This window comes from Xenopus laevis, chromosome 9_10L, assembly GCF_017654675.1.
Source record: "Xenopus laevis strain J_2021 chromosome 9_10L, Xenopus_laevis_v10.1, whole genome shotgun sequence".
Taxonomy (NCBI): Eukaryota; Metazoa; Chordata; class Amphibia; order Anura; family Pipidae; genus Xenopus; species Xenopus laevis.
Window position 1 is genome coordinate 8,596,965 of NC_054387.1, and position 26,658 is coordinate 8,623,622.

Consider the following 26,658-nt stretch of genomic DNA (forward strand, 5'->3'; position numbering starts at 1 on the left):
GGGGTCAGCAGACTATTGCAGGAATCTACATACAGTCAAGGTGTTATGTCACTGGGGGTCCAATACTTCACATGTTACACTGCACACTGAAAATGTTACTGAACTGCATTACAGATAAAACTATTTTGTTTTTATCTGAATCCTGATTTATTAAGACGTTGTTTTAAAAGATCTGCATGGGATTACCTCAGATGTGTGACTTAATTATGAGCACGTTTTCTATGGGATCTATCGAACACTAGTTTAAAGGTGGCCATACAAGGGCAGATTTGTTTTTTGTTTTTAAACACAAAATTTTGCTTTCTTTTATTTTTATTTATTTTTTTTAATTTAAAAATATATACTGAAAGACAAAGAATTGATCTCTTTCTCAGAATAGAAATAGGAACAATGGTACAAGATGCTTACAAAATCCAGGCGGTCCTCCTGGTGCAAAAACTGAGCAATGTCCTGCGGCATTGTTCCAAGCATACCTTGCTCCTGTAAATACTGAATCCCTCTTTTTGGCTTCTTGTTAAATCTGAATGGGAAAAAGTTGTAAACTGTATTTACTGACAATCTATTTACACCAGCAGGTTACAGCAGGAGAAAGATGCCTAATTTTATGGGGTTGAGTTCATACAAATACGTAAAATGAAGACAGCAGTATTAGCTTGCTCAAGTAACCACAACTATCATTCAGCAGTTAGCTTTTACCTGACTAGCACAGGAAGAATAGGGGAAGCAAAAATACGACCCAGCCCAACTAGGTCAGTTACGATATAAATATGTTGGCAAAAATATGGAACCAAGAACTTACAATTCTATACCATGCTCAATAATCTCCTTCTGCTGTTTAATCACTTCAAACTGCTCTGGGTCATCTGGAATGGATGTCTGGGTGCTGGTGCTGCCAATTCCTGAGGATACGGTCGAATCCCTAGAGCTTACGCTGTACCTTCTGCCTGTGGTTTCCGGCGTTTTATTTTCGCAGCTTTCAGGGTCAGAGTTTTTCTCCTGGCCTAAATAGAAGAAACATAAATTATGGCAAGGACAATTAGCATGCATATTAACTGCTACATAATAACATTGTTGTTATTATGTCTGTTGCTGCTAGGGATGCAAATTAGGGGCAGGAAGTGAAAAGTGGAAAACTTTCTTCTTCTGTGATGAAAAGTCACATGATTTCCCTACCCGCCCCTTATTTACATATGCAAATTAGGATTTGTATTCGGTTCGGCCGAATCCTGCTGAAAAAGGCCGAACCCCGAACTGAATCCTGGATTTGGTGCATCCCTAGTTGCTGCATACAACAGCTAGGGTTGCAGTGCTAAAATCTCTACCATAGACATACTTTCAGGTTATCCAGATAATAAGGGCAATGACACATGCTCCTGCAACAGTACAATTTTAAGCGGTGCAACCACCTGCTCCTGCTGTTGGTCCAGGATTTCAGGGGTGTGCAGAAGGGGAAAAAAGTTGACAGCACTCACAAATTAACTATTGGGAAAATAATTTATGCAACCACAGTTTTTTTCACTACTGTTCACCTTTAAGTAAGAACAGAACATGGAGTCCTCAAGTTACATATATCCGACTTACTTAGAACTCACACAGTGAGACGGAGGCTGTTACAGTAACAGATTGCGTTTTGCTTGACTTTTATTAGCATTTACCTGCCCCAATCCCGTAAGGTGTGTGCGGTCTACTGCAGAGCACAGAAACGTAAAAATACATACTAAATTGAATTTAATAAGTAAATGTACAGGTATGGGATCCATAATCCAGAAAGCTCCAAATTACAGAATGGCCGCTTCCCAAAGACTCCATTATAATGAAATAATCTAAATATTTAAAAATGATTTCCTTTTTCTCTGTAATAATAAAACAGTAGCCAAACTAAAATACAGGTATGGAACCTGTTATCCAGAATGCTCAGGGCCTGGGGTTTTCAGGATAACGTATCTTTCCGTAATTTGGGTCTTCATGCCTTAAGTCTACTAGAAATTCATTTAAACATTAAATAAAGCCAATAGGCTGGTTTTGCTTCCTATAAAGATTAATTATTTCTTAGTTGGGATCAAGTACAAGCGACTGTTTTATTATTACACAAAAAATTTGGATTATTTGGATAAAATAGAGTCTATGGGAGACAGCCATTCTGTAATTCGGAGCTTTCTGGATATCGGGTTACCGGATAAGGGATCCTATACCTGTATAATTAATCCTTGTTGGAAGCAAAACCAGCTTATTAGGGTTATTTCATGATTTTCTAGTAGACTGAAGGTATGAAGATCCAAACTACGGAAAGATCCGTTATTGGGAAAACCCCAGGTCCCGAGCATTCTGCATAATAGGTCCTATACCTGTATTTGTTTTAACTTACATACAAATTCAACTTAAGAACAAACCTACAGACCCTATCTCGTATGTAACCCGGGGACTGTCTGTATTTTATTCCAATTCCATTCCCTGATTGCTCTTATGAAACCCAGTTCTTACCAAGATTGGATTGAAAGTTTGGATTCACATAGAGATCTCTGCTCCATTCCACCATACACTTAAGTATGGACACCAAGCATTCCAATCCTTTCTTTCTGAGGCAAAGCTCCTAGGCATAAACACAGAGATTTGATTAATTTATTAAACGAACATGGAATCTTCCATCAAAAGTTATTTAATATGACTGTTTATTATTATTATTTTCTCCTAACGCAAGCATTTGACTGCTAGAAGGAGAAAAGTGAGATGGGTTGCTTATGCTGAATTACCTGCAGTGGAGTCATTCCAAGCTCATGTCCGCTTCTTCCCTGAGCGATTTTAGACAAATCATTAACGAGTCGTTCAAATATATTAGCAGCATTTAAATCACAGTCGTAGTTCACATAAATATCCACCACACATTGAGCATCTAAGGGTATAAAATAAAGAGCACATTTTGTGTTTGAATTTATTTAATTTTTTTTGAGAAATAACTTATATTTTTATTATTAACATGTATTTTTATAGCGCCAACATATTTCACAGCGCTGAGGGTTAACCTTTTAGTTTTTGTATTGTCTTCATACCTGCGCAAATCCTTGTTAGCGTCTGTATAACCATCCACTTATGTTCAAACGAACTTGAAGAGGTCTCCAAAATATTTAAGAAGATTTCCTTAAAGAAGACCTTTAGAAAGCAATAATTGAAAAAAGGTGCAACTTTCAGATAAGGAACCATTTTTAGTAATATTCATACTTGATATAAGTATGTAGAATAGTCTAGTCTGCTTATTAAAATCCATCTGATTGGCTGCTATGGGTTAGTAACCTGAAGCAAACCTAGAGCCTCTTATTACATTAAGCTATTGCCTTTAGTTAGTAGAAAATATTTTATAGTGAAAAGAAAGGCTCTGGCTAGGAATACTAATCCAGGCATAAAATCCATAATCCAGAAAGTTTCAAATTACGGGAAGACCATCTCCCACAGATTACATTTTAATTAAATAATTATTTTTTTATTTTTTTAATTGATTTCCTTTATTACTGTAACAATGAAACAGTACCTTGTACTTGATCCTAACTAAGCTGCATAAATCCATATTGGTGGCAAAACAATAATATTTTTTTTTTAATGCATAATTCATTTTAAAGTAGACATAATATGGAGATACAAATTACAGAAAGACCCTTTATCTGGAAAAACTCTGATAACAAGCATTCCGGATAATAGATCCACTATCCAAGCCTCAGAGAAGATAACCCATATAACAAATTTCATGTTTGGATACCTCTGGGACCTGTAAACTTCACTGCACCCCCAGTGTGGTATAATCTTAAACCCTGGCTGTATTAGAACAATAAACACATTAAAGATAGTTAAACCTGCTAGTTATCCTTACCTCGACCTGCATTTTCAAATGCATTTTAAAGTTTGACAGCAAACTGAGAAATATGGCAAGTGAGAGTTCGAAGACATCAGGCACGGAGGACACTCCATTTTTCGAGAGTGCCACACAGAGGTACTGCTTGATTGCATTAATGAACATTTCATGCGTTCTGAATACTGGACCTGCGCTCTGCAATACTGACAGGAGAAGCTGAAGGGAAATAATTTTAGAACGCAGCTCATGGGACCTTAGGGGGTGAGAAAAAACAACTTTAAGATTCAGTAACAAAATTGACCAGCCTCAACCAGAATCAATACAGTACAGGGTAAACTTTCCCTTAAGGGCAGAGACACACTGGCGGGATGGCCCTTGGAGCGCTTCGTTTTCCAAAGTCGCCTGAAGTTTCCTCGTGAGGCAACTTCGGGCAACTTCGGAAAACGAATCGCTCTGAGTGCCATCCCGCCGGCAATTTCATTCTAGCCAGCGGGAAAGCAGGGAAGGCTGTTCGAGGAGATTAGTTGCCCCAAAGAAGAGGAGATTTGTTTCCGGCGAGTAATCTGCTTGAATTGCAGCGTGTGTCTCTGCCCTAAAACAATATCCAGAAGTATATGCTTACTTGGGATCTGGTGGGCCTTCACCGAGGGGTTTCATGGAAAGTTTGCAGAGTGATCGGAATACAAGGAAGGCATCTTTCTGTAGGATATGGGAGAATTTCGCACCAGAGTTCTGACCATGGAGAGAATCAGACTCCTAGACAGTAGAAATCATAGAAAAAAAAGGTATTAGGATTCTGATGTCAAAACAGCCTTAAATAACATATTTTATTTCCCATTCAGGAGTGTTTTTTTGCCTAAAAGGCACACATGCAGTGCTGCAAAAGCCAAAATATATTTTGGCAGTAAGTTCAGTTTTCTCTGCAATAGGAAGGATTGTTCTTTACTCATGTGGTGAGGGAGGGAGCAGAAGTAATGCGGGGTGCAGGTCAGTCATACATGGGGGGGGTTGGTCAGGGTTTCACATGTAGAATGGAGTTCAAATTTATCAAAAACTATTCATGCACATAAGCAACAGCATTCTCACATAATGGCTGAGGGGCCCAAGACTCTATAGGAGAGCTTTATAAGAAGTTACAAAACTGCATGGGCCACTGTAAGCTCTGGCTAGGTTGTCTGAGGCTGACTGCAAGAGAAGCCTGGAAGCTCATGTGCTCTCCATGTAATGACATTTAACCCAACTAACCTTGAAGTAGTCATTTTTTTCAAGAATTATGAATTAAGTCAACATGTCATTACCAGGTTATCTGTAGAAGACACAGACTGCCCATCATCTGAAATTCCATTGGTTTGGCTGCTTTCAGGAAGATTCAGAGTGGGTGGGAGGTCACCAGACTCAGCTTCAGATGTGATAGTTTCATTTACAGCTTTGTTCTCCTCCTCCTCTGCAAAGTAAGAGTGAGAAATGCAAGAGTTTCAAAAACCACATGTTAATGAAATGTCTCCAGCATTTTACAGGTGTGGGAGAATCCACATACCATGCATGCCTCCAGTAGGGCTGCAAAGCTTTAAATATATTTCTGGGAAATCACGGTGAACTAGTCAGTTTACTTGTCCTGTTTTAATGGTGCAAGAGGCTGATGATGCAGAGTAAGATTTTGCATGGGGTGTGTTTATTTATTATAGTCACAGATTCAGATGTATTAGATCTACTCAGTCAGATACTATAACTTCCAGTAAACATGTACAAGGCTCTTGGCCAATGGGCGGACACTTTTCAACATAAGAAAATACATTATAAACCTATATACAAATATACATACCTTTGTAGACAGAATCTGTAGTGTCCTCGATAACATCAGCAGGAACAGGAGTTTCCTCAGGGACTGCACAAAATAATAAAAAAATACACAATATTTAATTTGTAGCTCTTTTATTCATGCTAAATGGACACAGCACATAATTTACTTAGCATCTATAAAGTGGGTCACAGTGATTAAATATTCACTTCTGCTGTCTTTTTGAGCGCAGGTGGAACAAAGAATTCCTTCACCCTTGAATTTAGAATTATTTTATAGATAGAACTGTGGTCAGGAACGCTGCTTTCTTCTTGAAGAGAAACCAGCCAAGCTACAGTATTGTTACGAAACCTTAAAGGAAAACTATACCCCCCAAACAATGTAGGTCTCTATTAAAAGATACTGAGTAAAACAGCTCATGTGTAAAACCCTGCTTCATGTAAATGAACCATTATCATAATAATATACTTTTTTAGTAGTATGTGCCATTGGGTAATCATAAATAGAAAATTGCCATTTTAAAAAATAAGGGCCGCCCCCTGAGATCGTAAGATTCACTGTGCACACATACAAACCACATGTAAGGTCACATGAGCCAATTAACAGACAGAGTTCTGCCTTTTGCTTCCTCACTTCTTCCTGTTACAGTTAGTGTTGTAGTATTTCTGGTCAGGTGATCTCTGAGGCAGCACAGATAGAGTCACGAAATGGTGGTTCAAGGCAAGAGATGTAAAAGGGCAATATTTATGTAAATATATATTCCAGTTTGGTAAGATTCTTTAATATGTCATTCAATTTGATATAAACTATCTGTTGCTTAAGTATTCATTTTGGGGGTATAGTTTTCCTTTAAATACAAAAGGTGGCCATACACAGAGAGATCTGCTTGTTTTGAGATGTTGCCAAACGAGCGGATCTCTCTCCAACATGCCCATCTTGAGGTGGGCGATATCAGGCTGATCCGATCGTGGGCCCTAGGATTCTGGGATTTTTAGCCCTGCCCAATTGACATCTTTCGGACAGATATCGTTCAGGGAAGCCAATCAGAGGGCCCCATACACTGGCCAATAAGCTGCAGACTTGGTCTGTCGGCAGCTTTTATCGACCCGTGTATGGCCACCTTAAGGTAAGCACACATAAAACAATACAGAAAGGTAGCCTGGTTGATTTAATGATTAACCAATGATAAATGTCCCTCAGGAGATTAGATCACAACTAGTGTGCGTCATAAGCCGCCTCTCGCCCCACTTACATACAGATTCAATCAATCAGGCCAATTGATAAATTAGCGAATCAATGCATCCAACCTGAATCATCAGAAACTACACAGTTTAACACAGTTTTGCATGGTGATCTGCTCTCCCCCAAATAAAAGTCCAGAGCATTACACCTGGGCCACAAGTAGTAATATCAACATTCAAGAAAACATATTGGCATAGGTTTTTTTTGTATTTATTTATGTTTATATTTATGTTTAGTTACATACATATGTACATACACACACATACAATCACGTTTATTACAAAATCAATTACCTGAGACCTCAGACACAGGCTCTACAGTCTTTTCATTGCAGCTCTCTGTTGCCTCTGTGTGCTCATTTGCTTCTGCAGCCTCCATGTTTGTGATATTGCCATTTCCTGACTCAGGAAGCTCATTTAGGATATGGTTTTCATCCCTATGTTTGAGGTGTGGTGATGCCATTGCTTTATAGGGCACAGGAGAGTGCACGTTTTCATGCGGTGTCACATATTCCTGTTGTTCCTGCAGCTAAAGGGAAGAAATGATTTAAATAATATATTATTTATATATTTAATATTGTCATGCTCCCATCAAGCTATGCCTGTCAACCACCTTGTCTAGATCTCTGAAGTGTAAACAGCTGTGTGCAACTGCTTGCTACCTGTTCCAAGCAAATGCATTAAACATATCAAGGCTAAATTCATTGACTGAAAAATCTTAAAAACCTCAATTATTTCCATTTCCCCACACCAGTTTATTTTAAAATTCATGGGACACAATGACTTATGTCTCGGTAAAAATATTTATGTTAAAGAGATCAATTTTTGTAGTTGCAAGGGTAATCCATTTTCTGGTACTTCTATACTACAGGTATGGGACTGGTTATCCATAATGCTTAGGACCTGGGGTTTTCCAGATAATGGATCTTTCTGCAATTTGGATCTTCATACCTTAAGTTTACTAGAAAATCATGTAAACATTAAATAAACCCAATAGGCTGGTTTTGCTTTCAATAAGGATTAATTAGATTTTAGTTAGGATCAAGTACAAGAGAAGAATTTGGATTATTTGGGTAAAATGGAATCTATGAGAGACGACCTTCCCATAATTCTGAGCTTTCTGCATAACGGGTTTCCGGATAATGGATCCTATACCTGTACATATAAATACACACGGCATTAGGAATGCGTGTCTCACAAAATACATGGCAGGTTCATCTTTACCTTTACAGACCATTACCTTACCTTTACATTTACTGCACCTACAGTTGTAGATGCCTGTGACTGATTCAAGAAGAGTGGTAGAGAGAAGAAAACACAGCCAGAAAGAGACATGCAACATTCACATTTCTGAATTACCTCTTGGTTTTCCATTCTGATGAATATAACGTTGAGCATCTGGGTCAGCGTGGCTTTGGCCGTGGTCTGATTGACCAGGTTTCTGCTTGCCAGATAGATATTGTAACATGTCCTGACAGTCTGAAGGATCGTTCCTTCGTGGATTTCAACAAAGGGACATGTAACAACCGTTAGCAGAGCCTGCAGACAACAAAATAAGGCACCGTCATTCAGTAAACAAAAACAAAGCTGACATGGAGTCAGGAGCTATTACATGCAATGAAATATAAGACTAAGGAAACATCTGCTGTTTCCTCTTGGCATCATTTCATTCATTTGCTCTGTTTTAATGCTAACTATTCCATCAGCAGATTTACTGTTAACACTGCTCAGTAAAAATTAGGGATGCACGAAACCAGGAATCGGTTCAGGATTCGGCCTTTTTCAGCAGGATTCCGATTTGGCCGAATCCTTCTGCCCGGACAATCCCGGAATCCTAATTTGCATACGCAAATTAGGGTCGGAGAGGGAACTCTCGTGATATTTGTCACAAAACAAGGAAGTAAAAAATGTGAACCCCTTCCCACCCTGGAAATCGGTGAGGTATTCGGCCAAATCTTTTGCAAAGGATTCGGGGGTTCGGCCAAATCCAAAATAGTGGATTCTGTGCATCCCTAGTAGGGTTTACTTTTAATATGGTGTAGAGAGTGATATTCTGAAAATATTTGCATTTGGTTTTCATTTTTTATTATTTGTGGTTTTATTTATAATTATTCAGCAGCTCTCCAGTTTGCAATTTCAGCCGTCTGGTTGCTGGGGTCCAAATTACCCTAGCAACCGTGCATTGATTAGCATAAGAGACTGGAATATGAATAGGAGAGGCCTGAATAGAAAGAGTAACAATAACAATATATTTGTAATCTTACAGAGCATTTGTTTTTAGATGGGGTCAGTGACACCCCCACACACACACACACATTTGAAATTTTAAAAATAGATAATGAAGACCAATTGAAAAGTTGCTAAGAATTTGGCCATTCTATATTCTAAAATTTATATTGAAGGTGAACCAACCTTTGGAACAGTTCAGCGTAAAAATAAAAACTGGATAAATACAGTCTGTGCAAATTAAAAAACATTTCTAATATAGTTAGTTAGGCAAAAATGTAATGTATAAAGGCTGGAGTGACTGGATGTGTAACAGAACAAAACACTACTTCCTGTTTTTCAGCTCTCTAACTCTGAGTTAGTCAGTGACTATAAGGGGGGCCACATGGGACATAACTGTTCAGTGAGTTTGCAATTGATCCTCAGCATTCAGCTCAGATTCAAAAGCAACAGATATGACCCATGTGTCCCCCCCCCCCCCCCCAAGTCACTGATTTTACTGCTTGGAAACCAAGAGAGCTGAAAAGCAGGAAGTAGTGTTCTGTTATGTTAGACATAGGGATACACCTAATCCAGGATTCGGGCGAATCCTTCTGCCCAGCCGAACAGAATCTGAATTTGCATATGCAAATTAGGGGTGGGGAGGGAAATCGCATGACTTTTTTTCACAAAACAAGGAAGTAAGAAATGTTTTCCCCTTCCCACCCCTAATTTGCAAATTAGGTTTCGGTTCGGTATTCGGCCAAATCTTTTGCGGGGATTTGGGGGTTCAGGCGAATCCAAAATAGTGGATTCAGTGCATCCCTAGTTAGACATCCAGCCACTCCATCCTCTATAAATTAAATTTCTACCGAACTATATTAGAAACATTTTTATTTTGCACAGTCTATCTATTTACCCAGTTTTTATTTTTTATACTGAATAATTCCTTTATCCTGAGGGTTCCATACAGAGAGATGAAAGCCAACAGTAATACTTCAAGGAGAAGGTCTTTACTACCTTGATGATTTGTAACTGAACTCCTTCATCTGTTAGGGGGCCTTGGAAACAGCTGCAGATGGTATCAACAATGCGATCGATGAGGCGCTTGCCAGGGGCTCCTTTGTCCGGAGCATTGCCGGTGATGTGTCCATAGGCAATAAGTTTCTATGAATAATTCAGAAAACATGACTGCAGCAAAGATCTTTTCACTCGCACACAGATCTAACGGATCATATATAGCTGCCTATAAGTTGCACAGATAGTTTAACCGTCTGTGGTCGTGGGTGAGCTAAACAGTCTCCCTGAATGCTCCCAAAGAAAAGTGAACATGGAAAACCATACATTGAATCAGTTAAATAGACTAGGGTGGTGCTAATTAATATGAATGCATTAACTGATACAGGTATGGGACCGGTTATCCAGAATGCTCAGTACCTGGGGATGTCCGGATAACAGATCTTTTTGTAATGTGGATCTTTATGACCTAAGTTTAGTAGAAAATCATATAAACATTAAATAAACCCAATAGTCTGGTTTTGCTTTCAATAAGGATTAATTATGTCTTAGATTGGATCAAGTACAAGCGACTGTTTTATTATTACAGAGAAAAGGGAAATCAGATTTAAAAATCTGGATTATTTGATTATAATGGAGTCTATGGTAGACAGTCTTTCTGTAATTCAGAGCTTTCGGGTTTCTGGATAATGAATCCCATACTTTTTTTTCTTTGACCCAGTAGTTCTATTTCATATCAATAGGGAGATTTATCTATACAGCTTGAGTTCATGGCAAAATAAATATTTATTTTTCTGCCATCGATTACAGTTTTTTTTTTTACAGGTATGCAGCATTTGTCTACATGCAAGTAAATCTTTCTCTACCTCTAAGCAGCTCTCGTGTCTCTACAGGAGAAGTAAATATAAGAATCTGCGATCACTGCTTGGCTTGCTGTAAACTGCACAATTGAAGTGTGTTAATGCAGGTATGGGATCCGTTATCCAGAAACCAGTTATCCAGAAGATCCAAATAATGGGAATAATAAAACAGTCGCTTGTACTTGATCCCAACTAAAATATAATTAATCTTTATCGGAGGCAAAATCAGCCTATTGGGTTTATTTCATGTTTACATGATATTCTAATAGACTTAAAGGACTAAAGGAGAACTAAAGCTTAACTAAAGTAGTAGCTAGAAATCTGGTACATTATGCTTTGGGCTTCTGTATCAGCCCAAGGCAACCACAGTAGTGATGTGCCCTCCCTCCACCCGAGCCCGACTTCCACTTATAGACTTGCGCCGTCCCATCGATGACATCGCAGAAGGGGCGGGGCAACCAGGCGTCTATACAAAAGAAAGCTGGAAGTTGGCAGTGCAAGGTGGCAGGCGGGGACAGCAGGAAGAAGAGCCCACCACCCACAAAAGGGGGTGCAAGGTCGGCCCGAACCCGCCGACCCATGGGTCCTGCAGGTATTGGCCCGACCCGCACATCACTAACCACAGCTCTTTAGCAGAGAAGATCTGTGTCTACAAAGATGCCCCAGTAGCTCACCATCTTCTTTTCTGCTGATTCACTGCACATGCTCTGTGCTGCTGTCACTTACTGAGCTTAGGGACCCTCTCACAATATACAGTACACATAGAATAGAAATGTCACAATATAAGGCTGATTAGTAATTAATACACATAATTACTACATGACAGCACAGAAACCAGTGCAATTAGCATCAGAATGTAATAATCAGCAAACCTGTAGCATCAGCTTATATTACAGGGAAGCTCATTTTCTGCTGGATAATTAGTGACGAGCCCTAAGCTTAGCTTCTCAACAGCCAATCAGAGCCCACTGAGCATGTGAGTGTCACAGACACTTTCCAAGATGGTGACCCCCTGTGACAAGTTTGAAGTCCTGGATCATTGCTGCTATTGACAAGCTGAAACTTTAGGCTGGTGCAAAAAATTCAGTACATAAAATATGGCATTTTTAGCTATATTCAATTTTAGGATTTAGTTCTCCTTTAAGGTATGAAGATCCACAATATGGAAAGATCCATTATCCGGAAAAGCCCCAGGTCCCAAGCATTCTGGATAACAGCTCCCATACCTGTACTTCCTTTATCAACTGTAATTTTTTAGCAATTGAGTGGCCAAAAAATGACCTCCCAATACCATGGGTAAGAGGATAAAAAGGCATATTTCTTCTTATTCAAAAATCACAGCACTGGGATTTGCTCAGCACCGAGCAGAAAGCAAATACTGCCACAAAGCGAGGATTCCTACTACTATTAGAAATACTAAAGAAAATGAGTCGTATTTTTTATTTTAAATAGAATGTTTCAGCAGCACAAAACAGTAATTACCTGCAAGCAGTCCAGGGATGTACTAACCACTCGAGGGGATTTCAACTGACAGGCCAGCTCGAATGGGAGAAAATACTTATCGGCCTCAATGAATTTCGCTTTGGATGGAGTTGCAGTGCCTTCCCTGGAATAAAGGACATTGCCATGAAGTTTTTGGGTAATAAATAAAAAAGCTTTATGTTATTTGTGCACCTTATAAACCAGCTCCAGATCTATTCAATCTCCTGACTACTCACATTAAAGGGGTTGTTCACCTTCCAAACACTTTTATAGGGTGAATTGTTTTCAAGACTTTTTTCAATTACTTTCCATTTTTATTGTTTTCCCAAAATCTAAGTTGAAAGTTGAATGTCCCTAGCTCTGGTGTTTGAGTCTGGCAGCTCAGTAATTCAGGTGCAGACTCTAAACGGTTACAATTCTGCAACATTTAGTTGATCCATTTCTCAGTAGGATCTATGGGGAATACAAGTGCAACTATTGTATCAATTCTAACAGCTGCCTTTAATGAAACGCAGGGATTCTGCTCAGCCGGGACAAACACATGGATCAACTAAATGTATCAATTTAGAACAGTGAGGGTCGACGACCCCCCTTCCCAGCACCAGGGGCGGCCTTAGGCCTATTGGACCAGTTAGGCCGCACCAGGGGTGAGCACAGACAAGAATTACCACAGAACATAACACTGCCTAGCACCCCCCACCTTCGTAGGTCCAGCCTGCCCCTACACAGGTCCAGTCCCTCGCCAATTCTGATAGGCCCAGCCCGCTCCCCACCTGACTGAGCCCGCTCCCCACCTGACTGAGCCCGCTCCCCACCTGACTGCGCCCGCTCCCCACCTGACTGCGCCCGCTCCCCACCTGACTGCGCCCGCTCCCCACCTGACTGAGCCCGCTCCCCACCTGACTGAGCCCGCTCCCCACCTGACTGAGCCCGCTCCCCACCTGACTGAGCCCGCTCCCCACCTGACTGAGCCCGCTCCCCACCTGACTGAGCCCGCTCCCCACCTGACTGAGCCCGCTCCCCACCTGACTGAGCCCGCTCCCAACCTGACTGAGCCCGCTCCCAACCTGACTGAGCCCGCTCCCCACCTGACTGAGCCCGCTCCCCACCTGACTGAGCCCGCTCCCCACCTGACTGAGCCCGCTCCCCACCTGACTGAGCCCGCTCCCCACCTGACTGAGCCCGCTCCCCACCTGACTGAGCCCGCTCCCAACCAGAATCGGTCCAACCTGCCCAAAGCTCTCACTCTTGCCCTGTGTGTCCCTTCTTCCTCTTTTTCTCTCTCGCTCTTACACCGTGCTCCCCTATTTCTTCCTATTTCTCTCTCTCTCTCTTACCCCGTATGCCCCTATTTCTTCCTTTTTCTCTCTCTTAACTGTGTGCCCCTATTTATTCCTTGTTCTCTCTCTCTTACCCTGTGTGCCCCTATTTCTTCCTTTTTCTCTCTCTTACCTGTGTGCCCCTATTTATTCCTTTTTCTCTCTCTCTTACCCTGTGTGCCCCTATTTATTCCTTTTTCTCTCTCTCTTACCCTGTGTGCCCCTATTTCTTCATTTCTCTTTCTCCCTTAACCTGTATGCTCCTATTTACTCTCGCTTTCTCACTCTTACTCTGTGTGCCCCTATGTGCTCCCTTTTTCCTGTTCCTTTGGGCTCTATTTGCTCTCAATCTTTCATGCACTATGTGCCCCTGTTTCCTCCCTCTCTGTCTTTCCCTGTGTGTCCCTATTTCAATTCTATCTTGGTCCTGTATGCCCCTATTTTCTTATATACTTGGTGTGTCAGTAGTCTGCAACACTTCAACTGGGGGCCCCTGCCAAAATGGTCCCAATTGGGCCCCACATTTCATAAGCCCGGCCATGCCCAGCACTGATTTAGAAGGTGAAAAATGAAACTTAACGCTTCAATATTAGAAAAATGATGACAAATAGAAAGTAATTGGGAAAAGTCTTTAGTTCTGGTGAACCGTCTGAAACCAAGTGAACTGAAAAAAGTGTTTGAAGGTGAACAATCCCTTTAAAGAGAAAGTGAAGTCTAGTCTAAATTCATTCTTGCTGGAGGGAAGGCATTTTGGGGAGATTAGTCGCCCGCAGTAGCGAAGATTTATTGGCTGGTGACTAATCTCCCCGAGTGCCACCACTCATAAGTGGGAGTGTATTGGTCCAGCAGGTCCAGATCTGAGACGTTCAAATGCATTGGAAATATAATCTATGTTCATGATAAGCCAAATAAATATATTTGTCATATATATAATATAATTTTTCTAGGTATGTCTTGTCCTCTGAGCCTTGGGCATAGCGAATACTCCAAGGTGCATGTTACTCCCCTTGTGCCACCACCCTAAATAAATGAATGGGAATTGGTATAGAGGGTGAAGCTGCAGTAAAACCATAAAAAGATACAAGTTGCAATGTTTAACTAGAAACTCACACCCTCTGATTAACACATTCCCCTAACTTGCACTTTGCTGAATGACAATGGTATTCCATGGCCACTACTGCTCACTTTAGACAAATCGAAAAAGGCAAATTCGGTTTCTGGGTCACATTAACCAGTTTTCCCTGATAGACCTGTTTAAAGGTATTTCACAAGACCCTGCCCTGCACTTTTGAAACTATTTCTGATAAATTGTCTAAGGGATCAAGGGTATTTAGGGCAGTGTAGTAAATGAATTATCGCACTACCACCAGTATTCCTTTTAACTTATCTGTTCCTCAATAAGACTTTCATACTGCTGCATGGCCCACAGATAAGAATGTGTGATTGTACTTACTTCTGTGATATAAACTCAGACTTGATTTCCTCTGCAACGAAAAAAAAGGGGGGAAATTCAGCAATAATAATGAAAATGATACAGTGGTATAAGGCTACTCTAAGATCAGAAAGGTTACAAGCACACAATTATCTTCTGTGTGGTACTAGAAGAAATAATCAATACCTTTAAAGTAACAGAAACAACAATATTGTTTTAAAGTCATGAAAATATATTATACGGTTAGCCATGGGGGCAGCCATTCAAGCACAGGATACACAGTAGATAACAGATAAGTACTACTATAGTTTATATAAACAAGCTGCTGTGTAGCCATGGGGCAGCCATTCAAGCACAGGATACACAGTAGATAACAGATAAGTACTACTATAGTTTATATATAAACAAGCTGATGTGTAGCCATGGGGGCAGCCATTCAAGCACAGGATACACAGTAGATAACAGATAAGTACTACTATAGTTTATATAAACAAGCTGCTGTGTAGCCATGGGGGCAGCCATTCAAGCACAGGATACACAGTAGATAAAAGATAAGTACTACTATAGTTTATATAAACAAGCTGCTGTGTAGCCATGGGGGCAGCCATTCAAGCACAGGATACACAGTAGATAACAGATAAGTACTACTATAGTTTATATAAACAAGCTGCTGTGTAGCCATGGGGACAGCCATTCAAGCACAGGATACACAGTAGATAACAGATAAGTACTACTATAGTTTATATAAACAAGCTGCTGTGTAGCCATGAGGGGCAGCCATTCAAGCACAGGGTACACAGTATATAACAGATAAGTACTACTATAGTTTATATAAACAAGCTTCTGTGTAGCCATGAGGGCAGCCATTCAAGCACAGGGTACACAGTAGATAAAAGATAAGTACTACTATAGTTTATATAAACAAGCTGCTGTGTAGCCATGGGGGCAGCCATTCAAGCACAGGATACACAGTAGATAACAGATAAGTACTACTATAGTTTATATAAACAAGCTGCTGTGTAGCCATGGGGGCAGCCATTCAAGCACAGGATACACAGTAGATAACAGATAAGTACTACTATAGTTTATATAAACAAGCTGCTGTGTAGCCATGGGGGCAGCCATTCAAGCACAGGATACACAGTAGATAACAGATAAGTACTGCTATAGCTTATATAAACAAGCTGCTGTGTAGCCATGGGGGCAGCCATTCAAGCACAGGATACACAGTAGATAACAGATAAGTACTACTATAGCTTATATAAACAAGCTGCTGTGTAGCCATGGGGGCAGCCATTCAAGCACAGGATACACAGTAGATAACAGACAAGTACTACTATAGTTTATATAAACAAGCTGCTGTGTAGCCATGGGGAAGCCATTCAAGCACAGGATACACAGTAGATAACAGATAAGTACTACTATCATTTTTATAAACAATCTGCTGTGTAGCCAGATTCATATTATAAACTATAGTAGTACTTATCTGTTATCTACTGTGTATCATGTGCTTGAATGGCTGCCTCATGACTACAGAGAACCTTGTCACTTTAAAATCCCACCTTTATTAACTGGTGCAGATACCTGCAAGTGATTATGGCTCAAGAGTATTGATGTCCTTGAAGGTAATCACAAGCAGCCAATCACGTTGTATGGCATTTGTAAGCCAACAACACACATCAGGCTAAGATGTAACTACATTCCCAGGGATTAATGGAGTTGTGGCCTTGTGGGTTCATCACAAGTAGCTGACCCTAGTGTACCGGAGTACAAGAAGCACAAGAAAAAGACCTTCCAATGTTCAATAGGCTCTTTATATGAAGAATTACATATGAACTGTTGGTATAAGGTATAGAATGATTACATTGACACAACAAGAACCCTTTTCATAAGTAACCACAGTCACTGGCACCTCTTTTGTGCCGCTCACTCTTACATGAAAAAATATCAGCAGCTCGCTTCTTCCCCAACAAATTAACATTTTATACGTTACAAAGCTCTTTACATTTTCAGAAGGAAAAAAAAAAAAAAGATAGTGATTCATCTATTTTAAATATAGCACATTCCCCACACCGCAAACCCTTAATATTCAACTTACACTGCAGGAAGAAAAATGTTCCAAACCAATACGTTTGGTTATGTTTGAAAGATGTCTTCCAGGTATACACATAGGGGGTTTCAAATATTTTGTCTAAAGTTTTTTTTTTTAAGGTGAGCTACCCCTTTAAGGCTGGATAAAACTGTTGGTAAGAGACAGAGGTTTCTTTTGTATTCCTGCTTCTACAAATGGATAACTGAACAAATAGAGGTGAGGCCCACAGCAGTTAATACAACATCCTATCCTTTCCCCCTTCCCCTATTTACAGTATATAAACTTCTTTTCAACAGTAACAATGTAATAACATAATAACAATTATGAGTGTAATCCAAACAGTAATACCTGAACATAATCATTCATCTTGTAATATTGTATCGCTTAAATACAATTGAGTTCATTTCCACTTAAATCTACTGAAAGCCTCTCTAGTAAAGGTGGCCATACACGGAGAGATCCGCTCGTTTGACGATGTCGCCAAACGAGTAGATATCTCTCTCCGATATGCCCACCTTGAGGTGGGCAATATCGGGCTGATCCGATCGCTGGCCCAACGATCGGATCCTAACGAATGGGAATCGCGGGACCGCATCAACTAACAGATGCCAGATGTCGCCAAACGAGTGGATCTCTCTCCGATATGCCCACCTTGAGGTGGGCAATATCAGGCTGATCCGATCGTGGGCCCAACGATCGGATCCTAACGAATGGGAATGGGGATCGCATGAACGATCCGATGCCAGATGTCGCCAAACGAGCAGATCTCTCTCCGATATGCCCACCTTGAGGTGGGCAATATCGGGCTGATCCGATCGTGGGCCCAACGATCAAATCCTAACGAATGGGAATGGGGATCGGATCAACGAACAGATGCCGCCAAACAAGTGGATCTCTCTCCGATATGCCCACCCCTAGGGCCCAACGATCGGATCCTAACGAATGGGAGTCGGATCGCAGGACAGCATCAACGAACAGATGCGGCCGCGATCCAACGGGATTTTTTGTCCCATCCGACTTTCGGCCAGATCTCAATCAGGGAAGCCCGTCGGGGGGCTCCATACATGGGCCAATAAGCTGCCGACTTGGTCTGTCGGCAGCTTTTATCGGCCCGTGTATGGCCACCTAAAGCAGTGCTGTAAATGCAACAAACCTTTCAGTGAAAGGATTGTTAGCCATGCAGTGAGTCTGGTGATAGATATTAAAAACGTATATCTAAAATTGCAGGCATTAAGAAATACTTTACTGCAGTTTTGCCAGGAGCCTGCCAAGGCGATATCCCTCAGTTTAAGTAAAATACATTTTTCCACAACAGAAATTCTAAATCGTAAAGAAAATTTCTTTCCACACAAAAGCTTGAATTTATCGTGTTTTTGAGCTTAAAACATCTTTAAATGGTCAAAGGGAACTCTGCCATTGACTTCTACAGGATTTAGTGGGAGTATTTTTTGGATTCTGGCTTTTTGCTGTTTTGGGCATAATACATCTCGAAAAATTCTATTTTTTTTTTTAACCTGAAAAATTTGAGTATTTACTGAAACTACCCTCGAAAACTCAAATTTTTCAGGAAGACCACAACTCGATAAATAACCCCCTAAGTCATATATATATTTATTCCACTTCAATCATTCTGCCCTGTTTTTTTTTCTTCTTGGTTTTGGGTCATTAAAAACCTGGCAGGTCTTCAGATCTGAACTCCAAAGATCAGAATAAAGGCGTCACAACCCATGGCACAAGCTGCAGTGACTATTCCAAAGTACAGCTCGACAGTATAACATTGTGCACAAAGAGATCCAGAATTCTTCACTGAAAATAAGCACTTGAAAATGAGACCATGGCATATATTTGTTATTCCCTTCCCCTAATACAGGAGCTGTTAAACCCAAAAATCCCAGGAGCAGTTATTTTTTGCCTCATAAAAGAAACTATAATTCTAAGCAACTTTGCAATAAACATTCATTACTATTTGTATATTTATTTGTATGTTACGTGTATATGTAATGCTATGGAAAGCAGTCTCTGTCTGTCCCTTTCTATTCTCTGCCCTGGTGACTTAGACCGTTGATACAATGTAAAGGTGGCCAAACATACAACGACATTATCCTATGAAATGAATTTTCGGACTATATTTGGCACATGTATGGTGGGAAATTAGCTGATCGATATTGGCAGAAGACTTGGATATCTGTCAGCTCATTTATTGGCCCAGGTAGAAAATTCTGATTGGCCACTGTTAAAGGAGAAGGAAACCTAGTCGGCGCAAAAACCCTCCCCCCCTCCCGTGTGTTGCCCCACCCTCCCTCCTCCCCCCTGGCCTACCTGTCCCGCTAGGCAAATGCCCCTAACTTGTTACTTACCCTTCTGCGCAGGTCCAGTCTACGGAGTTCACCGACGCCATCTTCTTCCAAGCGATCTTCTTCCTGCTTTGACCGGCGCATGCGCAGTAGGAGCATTTCGCCGGTACGATCTATTGCGCATGCGCCAAAAGTCGCCCGTCAAAGCGCATGCCGCGGTAGATCCGTACCGGCGAAATGCTCCTACTGTGCATGCGCCAAAACGCCGGTCAAAGCAGGAAGAATATGGTGCCTGTGAACTCCGTGGACTGGACCTGCGCAGAAGGGTAAGTAACAAGTTAGGGGCATTTGCCCAGCGGGACAGGTAGGCCAGGGGGGAGGAGGGCGGGTGGGCAACACATGGGAGGGGGGGAGGGTTTTTGCACCGACTGGGTTTCCTTCTCCTTTAAGGTGGCCACAGACTTCACAATTACGATTGTTCATTTTAATACACACGTGTAGAGCTGAATGGTCAGATATACAATAGAAACAATAGAATTCTACCTGTATCTGACAATTCAGCACTAACAATGGCCGATGTTCGGGTGCCTTCAAAGGCGCCTGATTGAGGAGCAAACTAATATCCAAGTCATCTATAGATATCGGTTTGGCTCATCTCCCATCCCATACAGGCAAATTCAAAAATTTGTTTTGTGCGATATTATCGGTGCATCTATAGCTGCTGAATCGTCAGATACAGGTAGAATTCTACTGTTTCTATCTTTATATCTGACGACTCTGCTCTACACATGTGTGTTGAAACGACCAAACTTTCTTGGAATGATCTTTTCCAGGAAAGATCATAGTTGTTATGTCCATGGCTGCTTTAAGACAAGCCGCTGATTAACAGACCTGTGGGGGAAGACTTTTCCAACATTGTATGGATGCACCGAATCTGGGATTCGGCCTTTTTCACCAGGAATCGGTCGAATCCTTGTGTCTTGTCAAACAAGTGCCTGTGCCTGATTTGCATAGGGAAATCATGTGACTTTTCTTCACAAAACAAGTAAAAAATGTTTTTCCCACTTTTTCCTTTCCCACCCTTAATTTGTATGTTCAAATTTGGTTCGGTATTCGGCCTAATCCAAAAATAGTGGATTTGGTTCATCCCTATTATAACGTTAACAACCAGAAGTTAAGCCAATGCTGCTTTCAATAGCAAATTGTTTTGACAAATAACTGAACGTTTTTAACAAATATATATTGGAAAGTTGCAATAGTTATGTTTTCATTTACTAGGCAAATTTTATTTTGGGGTTGACTTGCTCTTTAATCTACTAAAGCTTGTTTACATGCCTCTCATATACTTTTGTAGCCTTTTTTTTTTTTTTAAACATCCCGTTTGTGCATTAAGGTGATACATTGTATTCCACTGATAAGACAATCAGAACAAAGGCAGCAGTTATAAACATATGCGGCTTCGCTTCTATATCAACCGCCACATTGATACTCGAGAAAGGTAGCCAATTCCCTCAGCAGAAACAATAAAAGTACTCCCCTGCAAAACTGGTTTCCTTTGAAACCAACTACAACTCTCATAGCATCTCTGCATTTACATGCTGTTAATAAGGATAAAAAACAGGATTGAGGACAGGTAAAGACGATATGCAAATCAGCCATGAAACAGAAATCATTTACCTAATTATCCCACACAGTGTGGAAAACAGAATAAACAGTGATAACCAACTCAGCTGCATTTAAACATAAACTGTCAAAGCCAGTTGAGCAGGTTCTTTGGCCTTAAGGGCAAGGCATAGCAGCCCCAGAAGCAAAAGAAACACAGCAAATTCATTCTATGATTGTTAGTATGAAACCGTTCCCTATCTTTCAAAAATGGTCCACATCACAAGTGGGAAATGCTATAAATTCTAGTACAGGAAAAACCCAGCAAGCAACATAAGACCCATACTCATATACAATGCAAATAAATACTCAGTTGTTTGAATTGACTTTGCAACAGCCACACAATTCTATCATATGCAGAGACCTCACCATAAAACTTGTTCTCCACTTGTTATATGAGGAACTATTACAATGATATGATTAATTGTGGGTTTTAATCTGTCCATATTCTGGTAACCTGCTACCTGGTTCCCCAAATCTTACCCTAGTTAGCCTTAGCTCATAATAAGGTTAAACATTACAATAACAGTCAGCCTAATGCAGGTTTTCAGGGGTACCCAGGGCACAAATAAACCCTCGCCATAAATCTCCCCCTAACTGGCCTTCAGGCTGGGCCCCCTTAGCTCATAACAAGGTTACAGATATATAGAAACATTGGGGTAACAGTCACCCTGCTATAGTTCCAGGGGTACCCAGGGTACAAATAAACACTCACCCCAAATCTCCCCCTAACTGGCATTCAGTCTGGGCCCCCTTAGCTCATAACAAGGTTACAGATATATAGAAACATTGGGGTAACAGTCACCCTGCTATAGTTCCAGGGGTAGCCATGGTACAAATAAGTACTCACCCCAAATCTCCCCCTAACTGGCATTCAGGCTGTGGCCCCCTTAGCTCATAACAAGGTTACAGATATATAGAAACATTGGGGTAACAGTCACCCTGCTATAGTTCCAGGGGTACCCAGGGTACAAATAAACATTCATCCCAAATCTCCCCCTAACAGACCTTCAGGCTGGGCCCCCTTAGCTCATAACAAGGTTACAGATATATAGAAACATTGGGGTAACAGTCACCCTGCTATAGTTCCAGGGGTAACCAGGGCACAAATAAGCACTCACCCCAAATCTCCCCCTAACTGACCTTCAGACTGGGCCCCCTTAGCTCATAACAAGGTTACAGATATATAGAAACATTGGGGTAACAGTCACCCTGCTATAGTTCCAGGGGTACCTAGGGTTGCCACTTTTTCCAAAAAAAATTCCGGCTGGTGGGGGCGGGTACAAAAAGGGGCGTGGCGTGATGTCAAAGGGGCGGGTTATGCCACAAAGGGGCGTGGCCACGGCACAGCCAGGACAAGAACCGAAGGACAAGCTAAATTTTACTCGGGATTGGGGGCTGGCCGAGGGGGTCTTTTTAAGGGTATTACAAATTTACCGGCAGCTACATTGCCTGTAAATTTGTAATACCGGCCCCGGCCTTGACAGGTGTTTTACCGGCTAGGCCGGTAAAATACCGGGCGGGTGGCAACCCTAGGGGTACCTAGGACACAAATAAGCGCACACCCCAAATTGTATCCAGCCTTCAGGTTGGACTCTCTTAGGTCAAAATAAGGTTACACATATATAGAAACATGCTGCAGAAATGTCAAACACTAGTAAAGCCATTCTGTCCTCAGCTCGTACCTTACCCGCTGGCCAACAAGCAACTCCAGCTTTATTATTATTATTATTATATTGCAGTTATATAGACAGACAATGTACGTTTTACTTTATAGAAACTGTTCACCAGTGACATTGGCCCTGTCCCAGTGAGCTTACAATCGAAGGTCCCTACCAACGTTACTAGGAGCCAATAAACACGGCTGTAAGCTGTTGAGGAGTGTGAGAGGGACACAGAGGAAACAACGGCAAGCAGACTGTGCCTTGAATGGAATCAAACTTGAGTTGTGAGTTAGCATCTTCCATCACACAGTCAGGTGCTGAGGAATGCTGGGTATTGTAGTCCAGGGACACTAATCACTGCTATAAACATATAGTGAGGGGAAACACAAAGAGTAAAGAGGTTCTGCAGCAGCCTGACAGCCCCATTACTCCACACAGGGGCCCTGCATCAGTAACATATAAATCTGGTCCCTAGAATATAGAGGAAACCAGTTGAAGGTATTTGACTGACAGGCTTCCTCCTGACTGACAGCTGAGCACTGAATAACATGACAGGAGGCAGGAACTGTAACTTACCTAGTGCCACCTCACAGGCTTTCCTGAGCTGGGAATTCTGGGCCTTCTTCACATCCTTATCGGCCAGGATCTTCTCCAGGGCCCGTGACAGGAACATGCTTTTAGTCTTATCCCCTTCCTCCTTCTCCTGCATCTCACTCGGATCGGCAACTCCCTTCGGCTCTCTCTTCTCTTCGTAACCGGCCCCCCTTCGGGGCTTCAATCAGCGGCTTCTGTGACTCAAGGGAGGATGAGTATGAGAGGCAGTACGCGACCCCATCAGGAAGTCAGAGCTCTACCTCAGCACTGCGCCGCCATCTTGGAGGGACGTCACGTGACGCTGTTTCTGTGTCAACGCCCCCTCTTCCATGCTGGCAACCAAAGGTCTAGGGCTGCGGACGCTGTTACTTCCTAGTGCCGGTACGACCTCCGGTGACGTCACACGCAGGTGAGATAGAGATGACAGAGTTCAGTCAGTAATTGGAATTTGCATGAGGAATATCACTCTGAGGCATATTTATTCGTTTTCAAACACAACATGACACTTTTCCCCCTCAAAATAAAAAAATAACAGAGTTGTTGAGAGAAACAACCGATTTTCCTTTTATTTTCAGTGAAGCCGAAATGTTTGAATCAACTGGGGAAATAAAATTGTCACAGACAATTCCCATTTTATTTTCTGGTGATTTCAAGATTTTTATTTATTTAAATGAACTGTTAGTCTGATGTAGAGAGTGATATTCTGAGACAGTTTGCAATTGGTCTTCATTTTTTTTTATTATTTGTGGTTTTTAAGTTTTTATTCAGCAGTTTTCCAGTTTGCAGTTTCAGCCGTCTGGTTGCTAGGTTCCAAATGACCCTAGCAACCCTGCTTTGATTTGAATAAGAGACTGGAATATGAATAGGAGAGGCCTGAATAGAAAGATGAGCAATAAAAAGTATACATTTGTAGCCTTACAGAGCATTTGTTTTTAAGATGGGGTCACTGACCCCCATTCGAGAGCTGGAAAGAGTCAGAAGAAGAAGGCGAATAATTCAAAAACAATATGAAATAAGTAAAGTAGACGAATTAAGAATTTATCTGCTAACACGGCTGAGGAAATATACTGGAAATATTATTGAACAGTGATCTAGAATGATGGAAATAAATACTACAAGCATCATAATTATCTAATATATATACAGGCAGGGCCTCCATCAGGGGGGCACAGGGGCCCCCCTCACAGCGCCGAAGCCATGCCGCCTCTTCAAAAGTCCTAATTCGCCTAAAAGCCGAAGTCCAGAACTGCCGAATTCATGAAAAGAGCCGAACTGACGGATTTCCAAAGCCAAAAAAGACCTGAAGTCACGAAAACAGCCGAACTTGAAGTCCTGAAGCCACAGAAAGACCCAAAAGTCCCAAAAAGAGCCGAACTTAAAGTCCGGAAGCCGCAGAAAGACCTGAAGTTACGAAAAGAGCTGAACTTGAAGTCCTGAAACCACAAGTTCAATTCAACTGAACACCAATGTGTGTTTTTTTTATTTTTTTAAAGCCCTACCCACCAATGTATTATTTTAATATTCTACAAACCCCTGCCACCAATGATTTGTAAAAAAAACTTTTATGGGGGGCCCTGGCGCCATAGTTTTTTTTTAACTTATAGGGGGGCCCTGACCATCAATGACTTTTTATAACTTGTGGGGGGGGGGTTACCGTTTTTAGCACTGATGTCTGTGTGGTCTTTTAACTGCGGTGTAGGGTGGGTGGGATCTGGGGTGGGGCTGTGGTGAGCAGGGTCCCCCGAAAATTTTGTTGTACAGGGCCCCGTGATTTCTAATGGCGGCTCTGTATACAGGTATAAGATCCGTTATCTGAAACCCCATTATCCAGAAAGCTCCTAATTACGGAAAGGCCGTCTCCTATAGACTTCATTTTATCCAAATAATTCAAACGTTTAAAAATTATTTCATTTTTCTCTGTAATAATGAAACAGTCGCTTGCACTTGATCCCAACTAAGATATAATTAATCCTTATTGGAAGCAAAACCAGTCTATTGGGTTTAACTAATGTTTACATGATTTTCTAGTAGACTTAAAGTTTGAAGTTCCAAGTTATGGATCCCCTCTTTCTTTTTTAATATCCTTATATATTACAATGCTGCCCAGCATGTTTGGGCAGTTTTTTTTTTTTTTTTCTTATTTCCTTTTACTCAACAGTTCAAATGTAATATATCTGTTGGGACTGGGGTAAATATTATCCCTGCTTCTTCCAGGGTTCAAAACTTCAGCTGGGTGCAAATAGCTGTTGCTTCCCCTTTAAATCCTTATTTGTTGGCAATGTTTTATTATCCTAAATAGATATTAATTTTGATGTATAAGGACCAGGGGAACACAAGGGCGGTTATTATCATGTCTAACACTAGATGTCAGTACATGTTAAAAAGTTTCTTCTTACTAGTATAATTTTGTGTTTGAGTATCTTAATCACCATGTTACATAGTCACGTAGTTAATTGGTTTGGAAGAAGAGAATAGTCACATATATATATATATATATATATATATATATATATATATATATATATATATATATATATATATATATATATCTGTGTGTGTATTTTATCATCTGTTATTTATATTGCACTGATGCGTTTATAAGGCACTTTATTAATGGCTCCGTCATATTTACACACACTATTGTTGGTATGTTCACAAACCATTGTGCTCTGCTTAGCAACCGACTGTATGCTAAAATGATAGAAAAACTGAAATTGCTCTGAAAAAAAGAAGTGCTGAATTAAAGCAAAGCTGGTGGTGTGGGCACTGATTCAGGAAAGGCACCTGAGTGATGTGTTTTTCTGGCAGAAAAAGAATACATAGGGAACAAATGAGCTAATATATAGTTTAATTTTATTGTTCCAGTTTCATTGGAATTCTCTCTTTTCCCAATAAAATCAGATACATTGTATTAGGTACTAAAATTGAGCTCACAGGCTATGGATCCACCTTGAGCCTCCCAGGAAGCTTCTGGCCCCAGATTCTGCAAGGGCATGGGACACTGCTGGGGGAATGGGAAATTCTATCTGTTGATGTTTTGCTGATGGTGGCGGAAAACAAACGTCACTGCAGAATCTTATGGCAGAATTGTATGAAGCTGGACCACAACATAGGGGTTTCCTTATGTTCAAAACATTCCCACAATACCTGGATTCAT

The 26,658-nt window shown here is 41.0% G+C and overlaps 1 protein-coding gene across 1 annotated transcript in view; it reads right to left on the reverse strand.

Moving 5' to 3' along the window:
- The window catches only part of LOC108700881 (brefeldin A-inhibited guanine nucleotide-exchange protein 2), a 55,762-nt gene extending 31,974 nt beyond the window's left edge, over positions 1 to 23,788 (reverse strand). Inside the window, exons 1-15 of the mRNA XM_018234908.2 lie at positions 23,484 to 23,788; positions 15,217 to 15,247; positions 12,445 to 12,568; positions 10,106 to 10,252; positions 8,240 to 8,419; positions 7,175 to 7,409; positions 5,664 to 5,726; positions 5,140 to 5,285; positions 4,464 to 4,597; positions 3,860 to 4,094; positions 3,048 to 3,147; positions 2,751 to 2,890; positions 2,482 to 2,590; positions 800 to 1,001; positions 409 to 520 (exon numbers count right to left, since the gene is read on the reverse strand). Of these exons, the coding sequence (XP_018090397.1) occupies positions 409 to 520; positions 800 to 1,001; positions 2,482 to 2,590; positions 2,751 to 2,890; positions 3,048 to 3,147; positions 3,860 to 4,094; positions 4,464 to 4,597; positions 5,140 to 5,285; positions 5,664 to 5,726; positions 7,175 to 7,409; positions 8,240 to 8,419; positions 10,106 to 10,252; positions 12,445 to 12,568; positions 15,217 to 15,247; positions 23,484 to 23,616 (2,091 nt within the window). The 5' untranslated portion in view covers positions 23,617 to 23,788. The remainder of the gene's footprint in view (positions 1 to 408; positions 521 to 799; positions 1,002 to 2,481; positions 2,591 to 2,750; positions 2,891 to 3,047; positions 3,148 to 3,859; positions 4,095 to 4,463; positions 4,598 to 5,139; positions 5,286 to 5,663; positions 5,727 to 7,174; positions 7,410 to 8,239; positions 8,420 to 10,105; positions 10,253 to 12,444; positions 12,569 to 15,216; positions 15,248 to 23,483) is intronic.
- Between the last annotated feature and the right edge of the window lie 2,870 nt (positions 23,789 to 26,658).